General features: G+C 45.6%; 2 protein-coding genes across 4 annotated transcripts in view; both read right to left on the bottom strand.

Annotated features, from left to right (window-relative positions):
• The window catches only part of LOC147641547 (Thioredoxin superfamily protein), a 64,029-nt gene that overhangs the window by 18,118 nt on the left and 26,372 nt on the right, over positions 1-19,539 (bottom strand). The gene's annotated exons all lie outside the window — the stretch shown is intronic.
• LOC147641548 (uncharacterized) lies at positions 17,085-19,028 on the bottom strand. The gene has a single exon (XM_086782663.1). It carries the CDS (start codon positions 19,026-19,028, stop codon positions 17,085-17,087), a length of 1,944 nt encoding a protein of 647 aa, XP_086638789.1.

Here is a 19,539-nt window from a genome sequence, read left to right as displayed (position 1 = left end):
CATTATATGAGCAGGTTTTTGGGCGAGTCAGATGTCCAGGAGGTATGTCCGAGACTATTGCTAGCACCATTGGTGTGAAGCAAGGATGCCCACTTTCCCCCACGCTTTTTGGGTTATACATTGATGAGGTGGCTGACTTCATTACACGGGGAGGCGGAGATGGAGTTGATTTAGCAGGTACCTCAGTACATATTATGCTTTATGCTGATGATATTGTATTAGTGTCTGAGTCTCCAGGTGGTCTACAGCAGCATCTACATGCACTCCATGATTTCTGCACACAGAGGGGTCTTACTGTGAACCTTGGGAAAACCAAGGTTATGGTCTTTCATACATCGAGACAAGGCAGGAGTCAGCTGACATTCACTCTCGCAGGACGCCAGGTGGAGGTGGTGACATCATACATGTACCTAGGGGTTACCTTCTCCGCAGCAGCCACACGCTTCACCATGGGTTCAGCAGCCAGAGCTAGACTGACACCGGGATATGCAGCATTGGCTATGCTATGTTCGGGAGTGTCTCTCATGTTCCCTTGTGAGAGGAGGGATTTGCAGCCTAAGTGGGCAGAAATAGGAGCAAACTTAGCATGTTTTTGGAAGAGATTACGAACTAATGTATGGCTGTGTTTTTGGCTATGTGCATGGGCCAGTTAGATGCGTATTCAAGGCCTCGTGGATGTACTATCTTAGCTGATTAGAGGTGAATAACAGTGTGGTGTTTTGGGGCACAGGGTTTTGTGAAACCTCTATGCTAAGAGGTCCAGAGGACTGGACTGGCAGTTTGGACATGCATATGTATAAGCCATGTATGGCCATGATGTATTCAGTTGCACTCTTCCATTGAATGTGAATAAAGAAATACCGAAAGGGGCGCCAAGCTTTGGGGCCAACAAGAGTCGTCGTTCTTTTTGTGTAGGAGCACTCTAGCTCCCTTTTGTCTGTGTTATTTGCTGGATTACACTGTGTGTGGGTGACTACTAGTCTACCGCACTTTGGTCTCTACCAAAGGCCAGTTTCATCTCCAGAGTCAAATTCATGCCCTGGTGACCACCAATGATGGCGTCATGGGTGTCATGGAGAAGAGCCGCCCAAAGTTGGCCTTAGTAGAAAAGCCAGCCATCTCGTATCAAAAAAGTGGCATGGTCCTGTGACATCCGATACCTGCTCCTACCGAATTCCTCGAATTCCACGTACGTTTGCTTCATGTCATCTAGTCCTATATCAACAAGGTCGAGTCTAGTGGTCTAAATCAATGTCAATGTTCCCTTCCTCCTCAAAGCATCGGCCATTGGGTTGGCCTTTCTTGGAAGGTATCCGATAATACCACCAAATTGCTGGAAGATTTGGCTCCAGCGGTGCTGACGGTCACTCCGCACTTGACATTGTCTGAATCCAGTGTAATGTCTGATAGGTCAGTATGAACCTCAAATTCACGGCCATAAAGGAAACGCTTCCAATGTTTCAAGGCCTAAATAAGTGCTAGGAGTTCTCGATCGTAGACCGAGGAATTCTTTTCGGCGGGCAATAACTTACGGAGCATGTAAGCTACCGGATGGCCATTCTATTGTAATGCAACTCCAAACACGATATTACTCAAATTGGTAATTACTTGGAACGGCTCGTCCCAAGAGGCAAGTGCTAGACAAGGCACTTTTGACAAAGCCACCTTGAGGTTCTTGAACGACTCCAACACTCGTGAAGTCATTCGGATCCGCTGCCTTCTAGTCTTGACACCCTTTAACAGATCGGCGAGATCCACCGAGAGGTTAGAGAATCTATCTATGTGGATGGAGTATGCATGGCATATACCTAGAAAGGATCTGATGTCGTATGCGGTCTGTGGTATCTCCCAATTGACAATCTCAGCCACGTTGGTCGGATCAAGTCGGATGCCCTCAACACTGATTATGTATCCAAGGTAGTGAACCTCAAACAAATAAAATTCCGACTTCTTCTCATTGACTTAGAGCTCGTTGCTTTCTAGCAACTTCAAAACTTTCTCCACATCAATGTCGTGTTGCTCAACCGTAGCTGAAAATATCAATATGTCGTCCAAAAAAATGAACACACACTATCGAACTAAGTTCTTGAAACCCCGCACCATCATGCGATTAAATGTGGCTAGGTTGTTCGTCAAGCCAAAAGGCATGACCACAAATTCATAGTGAGCCTGTTCCATACGGAAGGCTGTCTTGGGGATGTCCCCCTCAACAATCCTAACCTGGTGATACCCACTCTTCAAGTCCAGTTTTGAGAACACCTTGGTGCCATTTAGCCTCTCAATAATATATATATATACCTAGATGAATCCAGGAACATGCCCAATTTCACCTTTTAGGAACGTGCATGTTATATACTCATGGTAGTCAACCCACAAGACTATATAACTATCAACTCCATTATGCATAGTATGGACTAGATACTATGACATCCCCACTAACGTCATCAGTGCCCAATAGTGAGTGTAGAACTCTGTATCAAGATATGCTCTCACACACACACTCCACACACACACACACACACACACACACATATAAGAGCATATATTCACATCTCAAGAATATAATCTATTCGAGACATCGGGAACTTACTCTTGATAGTCAGCTTATTGAGTGCACGATAATCGACACACAATCAGGAAGATCCATCTTTCTTCTTGACGAGCAGAATCGGAGCTGCAAATGGCGACACACTAGGACGTATGAAGCCAGATTGCAATAGTTCTTCGAGTTGGCAATCCAACTCATCTAACTCTGATTCCATTGCCTTGGATAGGCAGTATGGAAACTTGCTCGGGGGATCCAAGCCTAGGAGGAGGTCTATCTTGTGGTCCTCTGGTCTAGACAGATGGGATTGGAGAGGGAGATTGTTCTTAAGAAAAATCTTCTGAAACTTTTCATGGAGCGCCCAGAAGCATTGACCACCATTGGGTAGTCTGGATATAAATCATCGCACATTGTGTGCCTTTCTTGATTTCTCTTTTAGCCTACAAGTGGCTTATAAGAGGAAAGTTCAGGATTCCTGGCTCACACTTAATGGTCACTGGGCTTTGGACACATTCCGGATAATCCGAAACGTGTGCATGTCTAATTCAATGTCTGGCTAGAACTTGTGAAACCACTGAATTCCCAGAATTATGTCTACTCCTTTAAGAGAGGCAACCATAAAATCTCGCAGAAACTCGATGCCCTGAATCACTAATTTAGCACCCTAAGCTTCAAACTTGACGCTCGTCGTCATTCCTGTGCTAAATCCCTCAACCTTCTTGTCTACCGAAGTAATTGATTAGCATTGTGTTCATCCAAGCATTCCACACCGACCGGTGGGATCAAAATCAACCAACAAGAACGAACATATAAATGGGAGAGGCCAGCCCACAAGCAAGGGCCATAAAAGGAAACAAATACGGGCTAAATATGGGTAGCATACAGGGATGAAATGCTAACAGGGATGTCACCATTTGGCTTTTTACCCACCTTTGACCAGTGTTTTGGGGGAAGCCCACACATAACGAAACCAAGGTGAGAACAGAGATTTTCCACAAAAGATGGGAGATGCCAAAGAATAAAAAAACGTTTCTCTGAAGGTGTTAGGTGTTCACACTGATATTTTAGGTTTGTGCACTTTACAAGGGATTTTATGGACATCATACGTGGACATGTGGGCAAGCTTTTTGGGTTTAGCAAGAGAAACAAAATCTGGGCGCCCACTTCTGGAGATAATTTTATAGCATGGATACTAAAGATGGCCGACTTTTACCACTTATAGCATCCTTGGCTAAAGAAAGCATAAGTTTGGACATTATTAGCATCGACAGCCACTTTTGGAAGGCAAAAAGCATGGGCCACCCTTTTAGAGCTGGCCAACTCCAGAAAAAGGGGGGCTGAGCTGAGGCGTTGAAGAGGAGGGGAGGGCTAAAAGGCGAGGTGCTCTCTTGCTTTCTCATACACAGTACCCGGCAGCAGCAAGTTTCTCTCTCTACTACTGGTCGCCCATGTAGAGGCCGTACAGAAGCACTCTTTTCTGTCTCTTCTGGTCCCTCATATACAGGATTGTGAACCTGCAGCTTCTGTGTCTCTCTCTTGCCCTCAGAACTGGCTGTACAACAGTGGACTGTTGCTGGGCAGATTTGGGGCTGTTTCTGGGACTGATTTGGCACTACGTTTGGAGCCATCTTGGAGCTTCATGGACTGATTTATGGGGCAGATCTGGTCTGAACTGATGGCTCAAGTACAAGCTTTGGGAATGGGGGATTATCCTAGAATACAAAGGACCACACTCCTAAAATTTAGGAGAGTTGCTATTTTTGGCCCGACTCCGATGGAAATTCTGTTCACGTCATTACATCTGGAATTGAGTAGATACCAAGAGTTGGCAAAGTGCCTATGACAGAATGTTTACCAATTGGGATATTTTTAGAGATAAAGTTTATGGAAGGACCCATCTCTAAGATTGGGACATGTGGCAAGAGAGTGGATCAAAGTGAGACAAGTGGCCTCACACTTGTCACTCCAACTATTGTGTGGCTTTCCACTTGTCATTGTAGCCTTCTCTTGCCATTTTAGCTCATGGGAGGCCCAAACCTATAAATTGGAGCCCTCTCTCTTCATTAATAGAGGCTCTCTTGCTGCACACTAGCCTCTACCACCGTTGAAGGCTTCCCTAATGATGGCTACTCTCTTTCTCTCTCTCTTGAAGGCTACCCATGAAGAATACCGGCTGTTGGGGACTGTTTTGGAGGCTTCCATCGCGAAGAAATACTGAAGGCAAGGGTATTTAATCATTTATTATGATTTCTAGCCATTGTACTTGTTGTACCAACCTTTGTACCTGCTGTACCAGCCATTGTACTGGCTGTACCAATCCTTGTACTTGTTGTACTTACTGTACCACCCATTGTACCAGTTGTACCAACTTTTGTACTTGCTGTACCAACCACCGTACCGGCTGTACCAGCCACTGTACCGACTATACCAGCCATTGTACCTACTGTACCGGCTGAATGGAGAGTTGTACTTGTTGTGCCAGTTCTATTGCATGAAGACCCGTGGTTTTTGGGAAAGAATTAGTATCCACACGGAGGTATATGGATTATATTGTTGGCTAGGCATTTCTATAGCCTATGTTCCGGCTTGGTAGCCTCGTGTTGGGCTGTGTTATGGCATTTGTATATGGATAATCCGGCATCTCCCGTGGGGAGAGTAAGGCCCTCAAAGCTTGTACATGATATTATTCTCCTTGGGTAATAAAATACTCCAAGGGGGGGGGTCGGCCCATTCCGGCCTCTATGCGGTGTCACATGTGCAATCTCCATTTTCAGCATTTGTGGATGTTTTGTCCAGCTTTTATGTTTCATGCAAAGTGATGATGGATATATGTTAAGGTTGTGGCCATGTTTAAGTGTTTTAATATGCATTGATGGTATCAACAAGTGTGTCAAAGGCCCTAGTCCCCCGGGCACCGCCACGAGGTACATTGGTATCAGAGCATAGGCTTTCTTGGAAGCGGAGGCTTCCTTCTATCAATAAGGAAGAGAAAAGATCTCAAGTGGGGACCACACTTACCATCATTGCTATTAAGCATGGCCAGCCACTTCCGAGCCTATGAAGCAAGAGCATGAGCAATAGACAGCTTGGTCTAAGGATTTATGAATTCACAAAATTTATCTTGGAAGTATGGAGTTGACTTTATGTACACACATTTAGCACTCTTTCCATATGGATATTGTGGATTATATTATCAAGCTTATAGGCAAGCTATACGGAGATATATCTCAGGATATCTTAAGGATATGGTGACGAGATATTTCTTTTGACTTCATGACCAACCTGGCAAAGAAAAGCTAAGCATACTTTAAGTTTGCAAAGTTAGTGCTTTGGCTATTTACTATGAAGTGTTTTTGATGTTCACTAACCCTTGTATAGCTATGCAAGGAGAAAGGTGGTGTTGTTTGCCTTGAGATGGTTTCAGGGAAACATTGTTTATGGCTCCCTTTAATGGGATGAATTCTTTTCATAGTTCCCTTTATTGGGATGGATTATATCTATGGAGATTTCTTTCTTGCACGAGATTTATATAGATATTGGGCTTCACAAGCAATTTCTATGGACGAATATGTCCGAGTTTATAGAGAAGAAATCTTTGGATATCTCATGGATATGATGCTTTTATGAATAAAGCCCACCTTTAGTCCAAGGTGTGTGGTTAGCACGGAGTAGGTGGTAAGAGTTATGGTATACAAGGATTATGGTATACAAGTCTATGGATTTCTGGACTTCTTTTCTAGGGATTTGGATCTATCCTCAGGTTTATGGATTATTCTTTTTGGCTCCCTTTATTGGGGATGCATTGGACTTATGAAACTCATGGTTCATATACCCTGTGTAGTGTTCTCTTGTCCTACGTGCTCTCCTAAAGATTGTTTCTACCATGTCAGGGTGGAACAATAGAGAGCATATGGAAGGGAACATGGGCACTTCAGAGGGTAGTGTCAAGCACAACATACCCTGTGTAGTGTTCTCTTGTCCTACGTGCTCTCTTGAAGATTGTTTCTACCTTGTATGGGTGGAACAATAGAGAGCAGATGGAAGGGAACATGGGCACTTCAGAGGGTAGTGTGAGTTAGTGGTCATGAGTAGCAGAAAATGCAGAAACTGTACCCGCCTATCCTTGCACCCGGCTATTGCTGTACTGTCACCATTTGGTCCATCTCCATTTCTGGAGCCACTTCTATGGGACTGTCACTCCATAGAGCGGCCAGATTTGTGCCATGTTCACATGGAGCCAAGCCAGTGTCCCATGTGAAAGGGCCAATCTTTTGGTGTCACATGGACGGGAGCCAGATTAGTGCCACCCGTGTGTGACAAGTGCTGCGTCACATGGAGGGGAACCAGTTTCGTGCCACCCGTGTGTGACTTGTTTCGTACTGTATGGACGGGAGCCTGTTGGTGCCACCCGTGTATGGCCAGCAGGATGGCGTCTTACCTATGGGACTGCCACTCCATAGGAAGACCAGGACATATTTTTATATTTCTGTCGCGCAGTTTTGTGCCCAACAGGAACTTCTTGTACAAGTTTCATGAAAGGGAGATTTCGTCCATTATATGTGCACATGCATACACCTAGTGAAGGTGGGAATGAGCCTGAGATTTGAGGCTACTCCGCACAACACATCTTCATCGACTTGAACCAGTTTGTTTGGTTGTTTTCACTCCCTGGTGGAGAAATCTGGCCTATCAGGCCCGTGACACTTGTACATATAAATACTCCAAGAAATACAAAATGTATTGAGGAGGGGGGCGGCCCTTTCCGGCCCCAGTGCTGGTGTCATGTGTATTTTCAGTATTTCCAATATTTATGTTACTGATGTTGTTTCCATTGTTAATATCAGTTAAATTAAGTGTTCTAAATATGTGTATATTGTCTTTTGATTTGTAGGCCTCCTATAGGGAGCGGTCGCATGTACTATACTTGCCTGCTGACAGCTGTACCTGCTGCCATGTTGTACCTACATCTGTACCTGATGTACCTGCAATACCTACTATACCTGTTGTACCTGCACCTGTACCAACAATACCTGATGTACTTGCATATGTACCAATCGTACCTGCTATGCTTACTGTACCTATTGTACCTGCATCTGTCCCAACAATGCATGTTGTACCTGCTATATCTGCATCTGTACCAACAGTACCTATTGTACTTGCTGTACCTACTGTACTTCCTGTACCCCGGCTGTACCTATTTGTACATGTTGCTTGCACCAATTAGGAGTACATTAAAAGGGGATGATCTTCTCTCCTGAGATCTGAATTGAAATCTTTGCCAAAAACTTGCTACTACATTCTTTTTAAGATTCAGATAAAATTAAAGTTAAATGTAGTTTTTACAAGTTGTGTGTAGACAAACATTGACTCAGATGATAGAAAATGCTCAGACTGGATATGCCATGCTTACTGGTCAGATGTCAGGATTTAAGGATCAACGTCTCTTCTCAAAGAAAGCATTTAAAGAGTCAAAGCAGTCAAAGGACAACAAAGACACTGAACCACGAGGGAAGGGGCAATCCAAGAAGAGGAAATTTCAACCCTTACCTCAAAGAACAAATGAAGAAAAGAAAGAACTTATAGCTGCCAACAAATGTTTCTCTTGTGGAGAAGAGGGACATCAATACTATAGGTGTCCGAAGAGAGCACATAAAAACGCAGATGACTCACAGGAAGAGCCTAAAGCAAAGAAATAGAAACCGTCTGCTGGATTGGTACCTGACTTGATAGGGTTGAAGCAAGGGGACGCATCTTCAGAGTTGTGTAGAGCATGGGGAAGACTTCGAGATCAGGAGATTTTGATCTTTTTCGATCCTGGGGCTCGTGCAAACTTCATCACCCCCGAGCTTGCGGCAAAGTTGGGCATCAAACCAGAAGAGATGGGTGTGTTGCATGAGGCTACTTTGGCTTGTCCTGGACATACAGTTGAGGTTACACCGTTCATTGGGAAATTGCGTCTCAGTGTGCAGACTTACACGGACAGAGAGGAAGATTTCTACATTATGCCGTTGGAGGGTTGTGATGTTTTGTTGGGTATGCCTTGGTGCCATAAAGTTAAAGCGGTGGTAGATACTTTCAATAGGAAAATTACTCTCACTCACAAGAATAAGGAACACAATCTTGATATAAAGCTTAAAGGAGAATCTATTCCTGTTGTATCGGCCTCGGCCATTTCTCGTTTAATCAAGAAACATCTTTCTGTTTACTTAGTGTATGTTAAAGAGAATCAGGATACTACAGATTCCAACCTGTCTGAGTTGGACAAGGAAAGATTGGATTTTCTCAAAAGTTTTCAAGATTGTTTTTCAGAGACTTTGCCAGGGGAGTTGCCGCCTGCTAGGCTTGAGGATCATGTGATTGATTTGATTCCTGGAAGTTCACCACCGAATAAGCCACCCTATAGGGTGAGTGCAGCCCAACAAGAAGAGATAATGAGCCAAGTGCGTGATCTATTGGACAAAGGGTTGATTCAGCCAAGCTCTTCGCCTTATTGTTCACCAGTGCTTTTGGTACAAAAGAAAGATGGTTCTTGGTGTTAGCACATTCATCCCCAGATTCTGCTCTTTTATGGTGCCCATTTGGTCCCTTTTGCATGGCCCTTGCTTGTGGGCTGGCCACCCCTTTTTCTAGTATTTTTCTAGGATTTTTCCCAACCTTCCTGGCATTTTCCAGTCGGCCTTGTCCAGTAGCTCCAGTCGGCCTCTTTTGCAGCTCCAGTCGGCCAGCTTCCCCCTACTATAAATAGTGGGTGCTGGACTCTCATTTCTCATTCAGTCTTGTACATATTTTGCTCCCTCACTTATGAGACTTGTACTGTCTCTTGCTTGGGACTGTTTTGCTTCAGTATATTCAGCATAGTTCTCTCCATATCTCTCTCTCTCTTGCACTCTCTGTTCAGCACATTCTAGTGCCACTCTGCTTCCGCTCTATGCACTCTTTCATGGTATCATCGCTCCCGTTTAGCAACCTCTTTGCTGTCCCAGATTCAGCCCTGTTTTCAGCACCCTCTCCTCTGCGTTTTCTCTCAGATCTGCAGCCCTTTGCTGCTGCGTTTTCTGGACAGCACCTGCTGGTCTTTTCGCCTACAGTTTGGCTTCACCAACACAGCCATCAGGTACTCTTTGAGAAGTCATCTCCTGTCTATATTTATACACCAGGGCCTCTGTTGTGGGTGTGCCCGCCCTGTATAAGGTGTTTTATCATTTTTCCTCACTCCCCGTATTTTTTCCTATTTTTTCCCATTTTTCCAGTGGTGGGGAGGGATGCCAGAGGTTGGCAGGAGCACTTCAGGGCTGGCCGACTGTCCCATCTGCAGTCCTGTGGCTGGCCGACTGCCCACACATCATTCGTGGGCTTCTGGACTGCTGGCCGACTGGATGTATGCAGCCGTGGACCTTTTCATTGCTGGCCGATTGCTCATGCAGTCGTGGAGGCCCTTCAGTGCTGACCGACTACTCTCATAGGGGCATATAAATAGGCCCCATGCCCCCACCACTTCCTCATTCAGTTTTCTGCGGGATCTTGTGTATAGAGAAGAGTTTACACACCTATCTCTCTGTGTTTCTTGTGCTGTCTATTTTCTGCATTCTACTTGCTCTTGTCTACCCAAGTTTGGTTATCATTTCCGCTGCATATTCTGACATGGTATCAGAGCCCTAGGCTCGTGATAGATCTTGGGAGTTTTTCTGAGCAAGAGGGGGATTGTTAGGTTGCTGATTGGTGGACTGTTTTGGACTCTACGGGAAGAGAAGGTGCAAGAGAAAGGCGGGCCAAAGGGGCTCGACAGCCACTTGCAGGCTTTACAGATTTTTTTTCCCACCCAACCACCCTTTCAGGTTACTCCCCACGATGGCAGATTTCCTAGAGATGGCTGAGAAGCACGTGAAGATTCCGACTCTCCCCACGTTCCCAGTGGATCCTCAGTTGGACGGGTCCAATTACGGCATCTGGAAGGTCATGATGGAGTCGGTGTTGGAGTCATATGACCTTGCTGATTTTATCATCATCGGGGTTCCACGGCCGGAAGCAGAGGAAGGGGAGTTACTGTCAACGAGGAAGGACCGCGAGGCACAGGCACACATGTAGGATCGTGTCAACGCCAGGGTCCGGTCATTTATTTTCCTCAACTGCACACCACAAGTGATCAATCATGTGAAGCACATGACGCTGGCAAGAGGCATATGGGAGCACTTGGCTTCTTTGTATAACATGGTATCACCCATGAAACGGATCTCCTTGGAAGTGCAGATGCGGGTTATGAACCCTACAAAGTCTTCGACGATGCGGGAACACATTAACAAGCTGCAGGCCCTTCAGCAGGAAGTCCTACAAGCTGGGAAAGAGATATCATCTGAAGACATGGCCATCACTTTGCTGTCCCACTTGCCTGCTCAGTATTCTGCTTTCTATTCCTCGTTGATTACGCCCTCCTCACAGCGGAGGTTCAAAGGCCTTAACTGGCCAACGGTCGAAAGGCCGGAATAACAACAAGGGCGAAGGGAAGGCTTCACCAGAGAAGTCTTCTGAGAAGAAGCCTGATTCAGAACGAGAGAAGCTGAAGGCCGAAAGATCCTGTAGTGATTGTGGCGAGAAAGGCCACTATTGGAGAAAGTGCCCTAAGCGGACAGGGAAGAGTGCTGATTCCTCAGCCTCAGCTGCAAAGACTCCGGCATTTGTGCACTTAGAGATGGTGGACTCCGATGCCTCATCATCTTCGAGCGAGGAGGCAGTTGGCTTCACCGCGAAGGATACGCGGGAATGGATTCTTGACAGTGGTGCTTCCAGGCAGATGACTCCATCCCGTGACTTCTTTCTGGATCTGAAACGGCAATCAGGTCGCATCTTTATTGGCGATAATTCCACTATTCCGATACATAGTGAGGGCCGGATGGAGTTTATTGGCGATAATTCCACTATTCCGATACATAGTGAGGGCCGGATGGAGATTATTCCCGACGGCAAGGGGGGCAAGCATGCGTCCCGTGTTCTTTATGTCCCTGCTCTAGGTTTTCATCTTCTGTCAGTGCATGAAGGGCAAGACTGGCTTTCGGGTGGAATTTGAGGAGCATTCAGTTGCTTTATGGGACCGAGAGACTGGCCAGGTTTTTTGGGAAGGCGGTGTGGAGAATGGTATCTACAAGCTCTCATTGACAGGTTCTCACATCGGCGATTTGTGGCACTTTCATTTTGGCCACTTAAATGTGGATGCATTGAGGCGAGCTTTCCAAGACCAAATGGTGGTTGGCTTGCCAGATGTTGGTAGTAGGCAAGGGCGTTGCAGTTCTTGCATACGTGGTAAGCAGCACAGGGAATCCTTTCCGAAGCAGGCTTCCAGGCGGGCTTCGAAACCATTGGAGTTGATTCACACTGACTTGTGTGGACCTCAGCAGACACCATCTTTGGGAGGATCTCTCTACTTTATGCTGCTTGTTGATGATTGTACCAAATTCACGTGGGTCTACTTTCTTTCCCAGAAGGACCAAGCTTTTGCTCGGTTCAAGGATTGGCACGTGATGGTGGAGAAAAAGTCTGGATTTCAGGTCAAGACTCTCAGGGCTAATAAAGGAGGTGAATTCTCCTCGACTGTATTTCTCAGATTTTGTGCAGATCATGGCATCAAAAGGGAACTGGCCAATACAGGATCGCCTTCGGAGAATGGAGTTGTTGAACGCAAGAACAAGACTGTGGTGGAGATGGCGAGGACAATGCTGGAGCATCGTGATCTTCCTCGTCCACTTTGGAGAGAGGCTATGGCAACGGCTGTCCATACCCTCAACCGATCTCCAACGACTTCAGTACCCCATATGACTCCATTTGAGGCATACTTTGGCAGGAAACCTGATGTCCCGCACTTCCGTGTTTTTGGGAGTGACGCGTATGTACATATTCCGAAGAAGCAGAGGGGGAAGCTTGACTTCAAGTCCCGCAAGCTTGTATTTGTGGGGTATAACTTTCTTTCCAAGGGATACAGATTGTATGATCCAGACAGGAACGAGATTGTTGTCAGCCGGGATGTGGTCTTTGACGGAGCATGTTCCAGTATATCCATTGTCGAGGAGCCGCCACTTCTTGGAGATCCAAAGGAGTCTGATGATGATTCCCAGACCATCATTCCAGTTGATCAACCTCAATCAGCATAGGAGGTTGAGCCCGCAGCTGGAGTAGAGCCCCCGCGACCACAGGAGGCTCCACGATCTGTTCGAGTACCTAGGTGGTTGCTAGACACCCTTCGGGAGTCGGGTGTCACGGAGCTACCCTCCGAGTGGACCACAGAGTACGGCCCTCGAAGATCACATAGAGTCCGAGATAAAAGCAATACAGCGGAGCTTCTTCATGTGAACTATGCTTTGATGTCTCGTATCATGTGGGACAAAGAGCCCACTTCCGTAAAGGAAGCCCTTTCACAGGATACTTGGAGGAAAACCATGCAGGTGGAACTTGATGCCATCGAGAAGAATAACACTTGGGAGTTGGTACCGAGGCCATCGAAGCGGTCAGTCATTGGTGTCAAATGGGTCTTTAAGACCAAATATGCGTCTGATGGGTCGGTGGACAAACACAAAGCCAGACTTGTGGCTAAAGGTTATGCTCAGCGGCCAGGCATCGACTATGAGGATACCTTTGCACCGACAGTGCAGATGTCCACGATTCGGACCGTTCTTGCCCTTGCTTCTTCTCAGAGGTGGCCCGTGTATCAAATGGATGTAAAATCTGCGTTCCTTAATGGTGACCTGCAGGAGGAGATGTACGTTGAGCAACCTCCAGGCTTTATTGTTCCAGGATCTGAAGGGATGGTTTACAGGTTACGTAAGGCCTTGTATGGTCTTAAGCAGGCTCCCAGGGCTTGGAATCAGAAGATTGATTCCTTCTTTATTCGGACTGGATTTCAGAGATCGGTTGCAGATCCGAACCTATATCTCTTTCGGGAACGCGGCATGGTCACGCTTATCATCCTTTATGTGGATGATCTCATTCTCACTGTGTGACTTGGTTGAACACAATGCTAATCAATACACTTAAATACACTAAGATTTGAAGGACACTTGCTCAAATACAAGAAGTAAATTGCTGAATTGACAAGAGACACACAATGAGCCGGAACGGCCGACCCCTCCCTTGAGTAAATTGTATTACTATTGGAGAAATTCAATACATAGCTTCACGGGCATCCATTGCCAAATCCTCCATGCCAATGCATATGAAATGAAAACAATGGTATGTCGATGTAGATCACCAAGGAGCTGCCTTGATGCCCGGCCCGACTTCAGTGCCCATATTCTCTACCATTGGCTCTATGTTCTACCAAGCAAGGTAGCAACATCTTCAAGAGCACATAGGACAAGAGAAATACTACACAGGGCGGCTAAACAAGGAGTCCTGCCCTGGATCATAGAGTCCAACGCTTTTTTCCTCATCAAGAGGCGCAGCCGTTGATTCTTTTCCATAGAACAAGGATTATCTAGGATTTACTTCAACTATCGTAACTTAACAGAATTGAGATTCATTTTAGGGATCCATCAGTCCAGCCTAACCCCATTCAATCCCATGGGTTAGCTAACCGCCCAACCACTGTAGTGATAGGATCCATTTAGGAATTTGGAAAATTTTTTCCCCGGGTTTCAGCAAAAAGACCAGAAATTACAGCAAAAATGAGAGCTGTTTTGCTGAATTTCAGTCATTGGGAATGAGTAGGAGAGTGATTAGCACTTGGAAACACTCTTGGAAGCTTGGAAAACACCCTAGCAAGTTGGGTATGGCTATGGAGAGCTTGGAAATGGAGAGAAATGGTGGAAAAACAGAGTTTTCAGCCTCCAAAAATCCTCATGAAGAGAAAACACGAATTTTCTCTTAATAAGTAAGTGAATTGGGGTCCAATCACGTGAAGGGACATGGGGAGATGCCCATTAATGAGTAAAAGGGGAGGATCAGATCCTGGACATTGAGTCTAGTCCGCCTCGAGACTTCAGTGAGTGTGAACTTGGAAGCGGTCATAATTTATAAGTGACTTTTGGGCACCCAAACTTTAATGAAGTGGGAACGCACTCACTTATAAATATTGGCTAAGTCCTAAGGGCTATTCGAGCCTAGATTGGGTAATACTTACCACCTGTTCACATGCCACACAACCATGTCAGCAGACAGTTTCACATGCACGGTTCACGGGCGGGCGTCCCCTAGCCGGAACTACACATAGGTCATGCAGGCATGAAAACAGCATGCAATTTCATTTGCAAGCAAGCACATAAAGATGCTATGCAATGCAGCATTGGCATGAGCGATTTCCGTTCATGAAACCATATAAGACCAGACATTTCCAGCAAGTATATGCGATACCAGACCCAGTGGAAAGCCAATCCTCCAGGCGTTTCCGGGCATGTACACAAAGGCACAAGTCCCAACGGAAAGCCAAGTCCTCCAGATATTCCGGGCATGATAACGTCAAGTCCCAGCGGAATATCATATCCAACTATACAGCATGACACGTGTCAATCACATGCATAGGCACCTTCCATAAGCCATGGACACCAATCCAATATGTACATAGTGTGAAAGCAAGAGGGAATTATTCGGGAGGCCAAATGGTGACATTCCCCCCCGCTTCTAAACAGTTGTCCGCAACTGAAATGCATCCAAATATGTCTGAAGCACATGTGGGCAATCTTTGAAGAACTCTTCATCTACCCATTTAGCATGAATGGGAAGATAGTTCTTAAACTTCACAAGGTAACGCCTCACAACTTTGCCTGCAGCAAGCTTGCGTTCCTTGTGATACACAATCTGCTCTGGCTGCAAGATCTCCTCAAGCTCATCCACTTTTGGTGGGTCCTCAATGACCATTTCACTGGTCTCCGGCCCTACATACTTGCAAAAGAGACTCACATGAAAAGCATTGTGTATGTGCCAATGACTAGGTAATGCCAATCTGAAAGCCACATCATTGATCTTCTCGATCACTCAAAAAGGCCCATAGTACCTGGTTGCAAGCTTAGGATATGCACCCTCTTTGCCAAGCCTCTTTGCAAGTCTTGCTTTCTCAAATTTCAGCAATACCCAATCATTCTCTTTAACATCCAATTGCCTTCTATGCTTGTCGGCAGCCTTTTTATGCTTGTCTTGTGACCTTGCAATGGCTGTCCGCACCTGAGCAAAAGCAATATCCAAGTCTCTTACATACTCATCAGCTACAAATATCTCATCCTTTGTGCGAAGGATGGGTGGCAAAACCACCTTACCATAAACAATCTCAAACGGGGCCTTTCCCGTAGATGCATGTACTGTGTTATTGTATGCAAATTCCACAAGCAGTAAGTACTTCTCCCAAGAAGACTTCTGATCCGCCACATAACATTTCAAGAGATCCAACACAGCTGAATTTGCAGCCTCACTTTGCCCATCCGTTTGAGGGTGATAAGCTGATGAGAAGTCTAATTTGGTGCCCATATTATCAAATAAGGCCCGCCAAAAGAGACTTGTAGTCCTCGGATCTCTATCCCCCACAATGGACTTCGGCATTCCATGATGTTTGAACACTTGTGCAAGATATATTTTAACCATATGCTCAGCTTTGATGGTCTTTTTGACCGGCAAGAAATGAGCTTGCTTGCTAAACCTGTCCACAATTGTCCAAATTGCATCATTACCCTGTTGGGTACGTGGCAAGTCCATAATGAAATCCATTGTAATACTTTCCCATGGCTGCGTGGGAATAGGCAATGGCTGAAGCAAACCTGGTGCCTTTTGCCTATCAAATTTGACCTTTTGACAGGTGATACATGCACGTACATGTGCCTCTATGTCCTTCCGCATACCTGGCCAAAAGAAATAACGCTCAATCATGTGCGTAGTAGGCATTATGCCTCTATGACCAGCATATGGAGGAGCATGGCACTCATCCAAAACCTTTTGCCTCATGTCAAACACCACACATAGGCAATTATCTTTCATGAGATAACCCTCTTTGATCATATGAGGCATGTGCATGACCAGCCATCAAATCAGCCTAAATAGTGGCAAAATCAGCATCCGTATGATACAAATCATGCATGGTAGACAAGTCCCCATGAGAGGCAACCGAGATAGCTGCTACATACGGCTTTCGTGACAATGCATCGGCCACTACATTCTTCTTCCCCAAGGTGTGCAAGATCTGAAAATGAAACATAGAGAGGAAATTGGCCATCCTCATATGCTTCTCTGATAACTTAGTTTGAGTAAGAAAATACCTCAAACTCTGGTGATCTGTCTTCACAGTGAAATCAGCCCCAAGAAGGTAATGTTTCCATATAGTAAGTGCATGAATTACAGCCAAGAGCTCTTTCTCATAAATGCCAAGAGATAGCTCTACATCATGCAATCTACGACTCTCATAAGCCACGGCATGTCCCTCTTGATTAAGGACAGCCCCTATGCAATTTCCAGATGCATCACATTCCACACATTGACCGGTAAGCACTATTAAAAGATGAAAAACAAAGCAGAACAATGGAAGACCATCATGGCTGAATTTCATTAATCAATCATTCTACAAGATAGAAATTGTTTACATGGGAAGTACACCTTCATCTTCAAACTGATCCTCAAAACACTCATATATAGAATCCTTCTCTAATACATCCCATGCCTGGCATGGACCTGAAGAATAAGAGGGATCTTTCCGTGATATGAGCCTAAGATTACTGTGCACAAAGACCAAGTCATCTGCCTTCGTATGACCCAGCCGGTTCCGCTTCATGGAATGTATGAAGCCATAGGTGGACCAATTTCTCTCACATGCTGAAGCACTAGATACTTGAGATAAGACACGAATAGCCAATCTCTGTAACATAGGAGTACCTGTACCATAGTTCTCCCACCATGCAATAGGAGAAAGCTTTTGCATGTCCGCTAAAGCTGAAGACTCTGCAAAATCCCCCTGTAGTCCAATGTACTGTGACAATTGTGCTTTGTACTCTGTCTTCTCATCTTCATCTTTGCCCACCCTATCCAACGTCTTTCTCCACCCTTTCATCACATCCTTGTCCTTGTATGGTCGCTTCATAAACCACATTGGGTTGAGGACATAAGCTGTTGCATGAAGAGGAGAATGAAGCATTTCCCAACGCTCTTGTGCAAGTACCCGAATCTCCTCGTACTTGTCGTTGCCATCTATGTATTCTTTCAATATCTCCTTGATTTTCTCTAGCATCTGATCAATGCCCTCATAAACCGTACCCATGACCGGTTCATCTCTATCCACCATACGAAGCATTGCCATGACCGGCCACAAGACCTTGACATACTTCTCTATGTCCTCCCAAAAAGGAGTAGACAAGAGTTGCATCTCTATGTGCAAAGCATACTCGTTGTTTCTCTTCCATGCATCCCACTCCTCGCTTGTGACTAGCTGCTTCATGGGACTCTTCACCTTCACCAATCTCTGCAACATCATGAAGTTTGAAGCAAATCGAGTATCACCTGGCCTAATGAGCTTGAGCTTGGAGTGTTTGCTGAACATGGCCCTTGTTGCATCATGATTCGAAATGAACTGCTGGACTTCTTTGCCTTGGGTGATAGCTCGATCCATCCACTCGATTAGGACCAAGTCCTTCAGTAGAAGATTCAAGCAATGAGTTGCACATGGTGTCCAAAAAATATGGGGATATGCTTGCTCCACCAAGTGACCTGCAAGCTTGCAATTGGCAGCACTATCCGTAATTACTTGCACCACATTGTCCACACCGACCTCCCTAATGATGTCCAAAAGAGCTTCTGCAATAAACTCCCCTGTTTTTTGGCTCCCGGATGTATCGATGGATCTCTTGAATACCACACCTCGAGCACTGGAGACAATAAAATTAATCAAGGGCCTCTTTGCGGTGTCTGTCCATCCATCAGACACAATGGAGCACCCAAAGTGTGGCCATGAAGCCTCTACCCCTGAGAGACGACTGCAAACCCTGTCTTTTTCCTTGTCCAAGAGTGTGGTGCGAATCTTGTCATAGTTTGGGGCTTTGTAACCCTTACCAAAAGACGCTATTGCACCCACCATGTCATGAAAATAAGGAGACCGTGCATTAAAAAACGGCATACCACATGCATAAAAGCATCGAGCAACGGCCTCATCTACTTCCTCTCGAGATGCATTCTTGAACATACCTTCCACGGACGGTTGCATTGTAGGCTTCTTGTTGACTAGATTGTTGCCAGTCTTTTGCTTCTTCATAGCGCTCTCATGGTCTTCTCGAGTCATGTTTGCTCGATTTTCAGTCGACACCTTGCAGCACACTTGGATGCCTTGGTTCTTGATGCCGAGTAAATGGGCCCGTACTCGTGGATAGGAGCCTGCAAAATTTGTTTTGCAAAAAGAACATTCCCATTTCTTGCTGCCCCCCTTTCCGAATGCTGCATTCTCAGTCACATACTTCCACAATGGCTCGGGAGCATGAGGTGCTTTAGGCTTGAAGGGCGTGATAAGGGGGACCACAGAAGAAGAAGAAGAGAACATGGTTGAAATTGGAAGTTAGCAAAAAAGAGGGGCTCTTCTCCTTCTAAGCCTGCGAGTTTGCTCCAATTGAAGCTGTTTCGAACAAAGCCACTCACGGACAGAAACTAAATTGATGCATTTGCATTTTAAGGCTCTATGGCGAATAGCATCTGCGAGAGTAAGGTGGTATTTAGGATCAAGGGGACATTTGCAAGGCTCGAAAATGATCCTTCTTGGCGCACAGTTAAAGCAAATGCAAGGAGGTTGGGGTGCACAGTTTAAGCAAAGGCAAGGGGGCTCCTCCTGTGCTTGCATGGAAAGGGGTGGGAAGGGGGGAAAGAGAGAGAGAGAGGGGGGAAGGAGAGAGAGTTGTGTGCGCCTAAGTTTCTCACAGAGAGCTAACAACGTTGCAGGCTCAGCTAACTTTTTTTTTATTTTAATTTTATTAAAACGGTGCTTTTAAAAAAAATCCACAAACGGGCTTTTTAAAAGAACAGGCTCTCGTTTTCAAGGTTCACGATAAATCTACAGA

Source organism: Cibotium barometz, chromosome 1 (assembly GCF_041138505.1).
Source record: "Cibotium barometz isolate CiBa-2024 chromosome 1, ASM4113850v1, whole genome shotgun sequence".
In the NCBI taxonomy this organism is placed as follows: Eukaryota; Viridiplantae; Streptophyta; class Polypodiopsida; order Cyatheales; family Cibotiaceae; genus Cibotium; species Cibotium barometz.
Note: the sequence above shows the minus strand (reverse complement) of the source record. Positions and strands in the feature narration are given on the sequence as shown.

Excerpts from the sequence above, each read along its gene's own strand:
- LOC147641548 (XM_086782663.1), bottom strand. The coding sequence starts at position 19,028 with ATGTTCTCTTCTTCTTCTTCTGTGGTCCCCCTTATCACGCCCTTCAAG.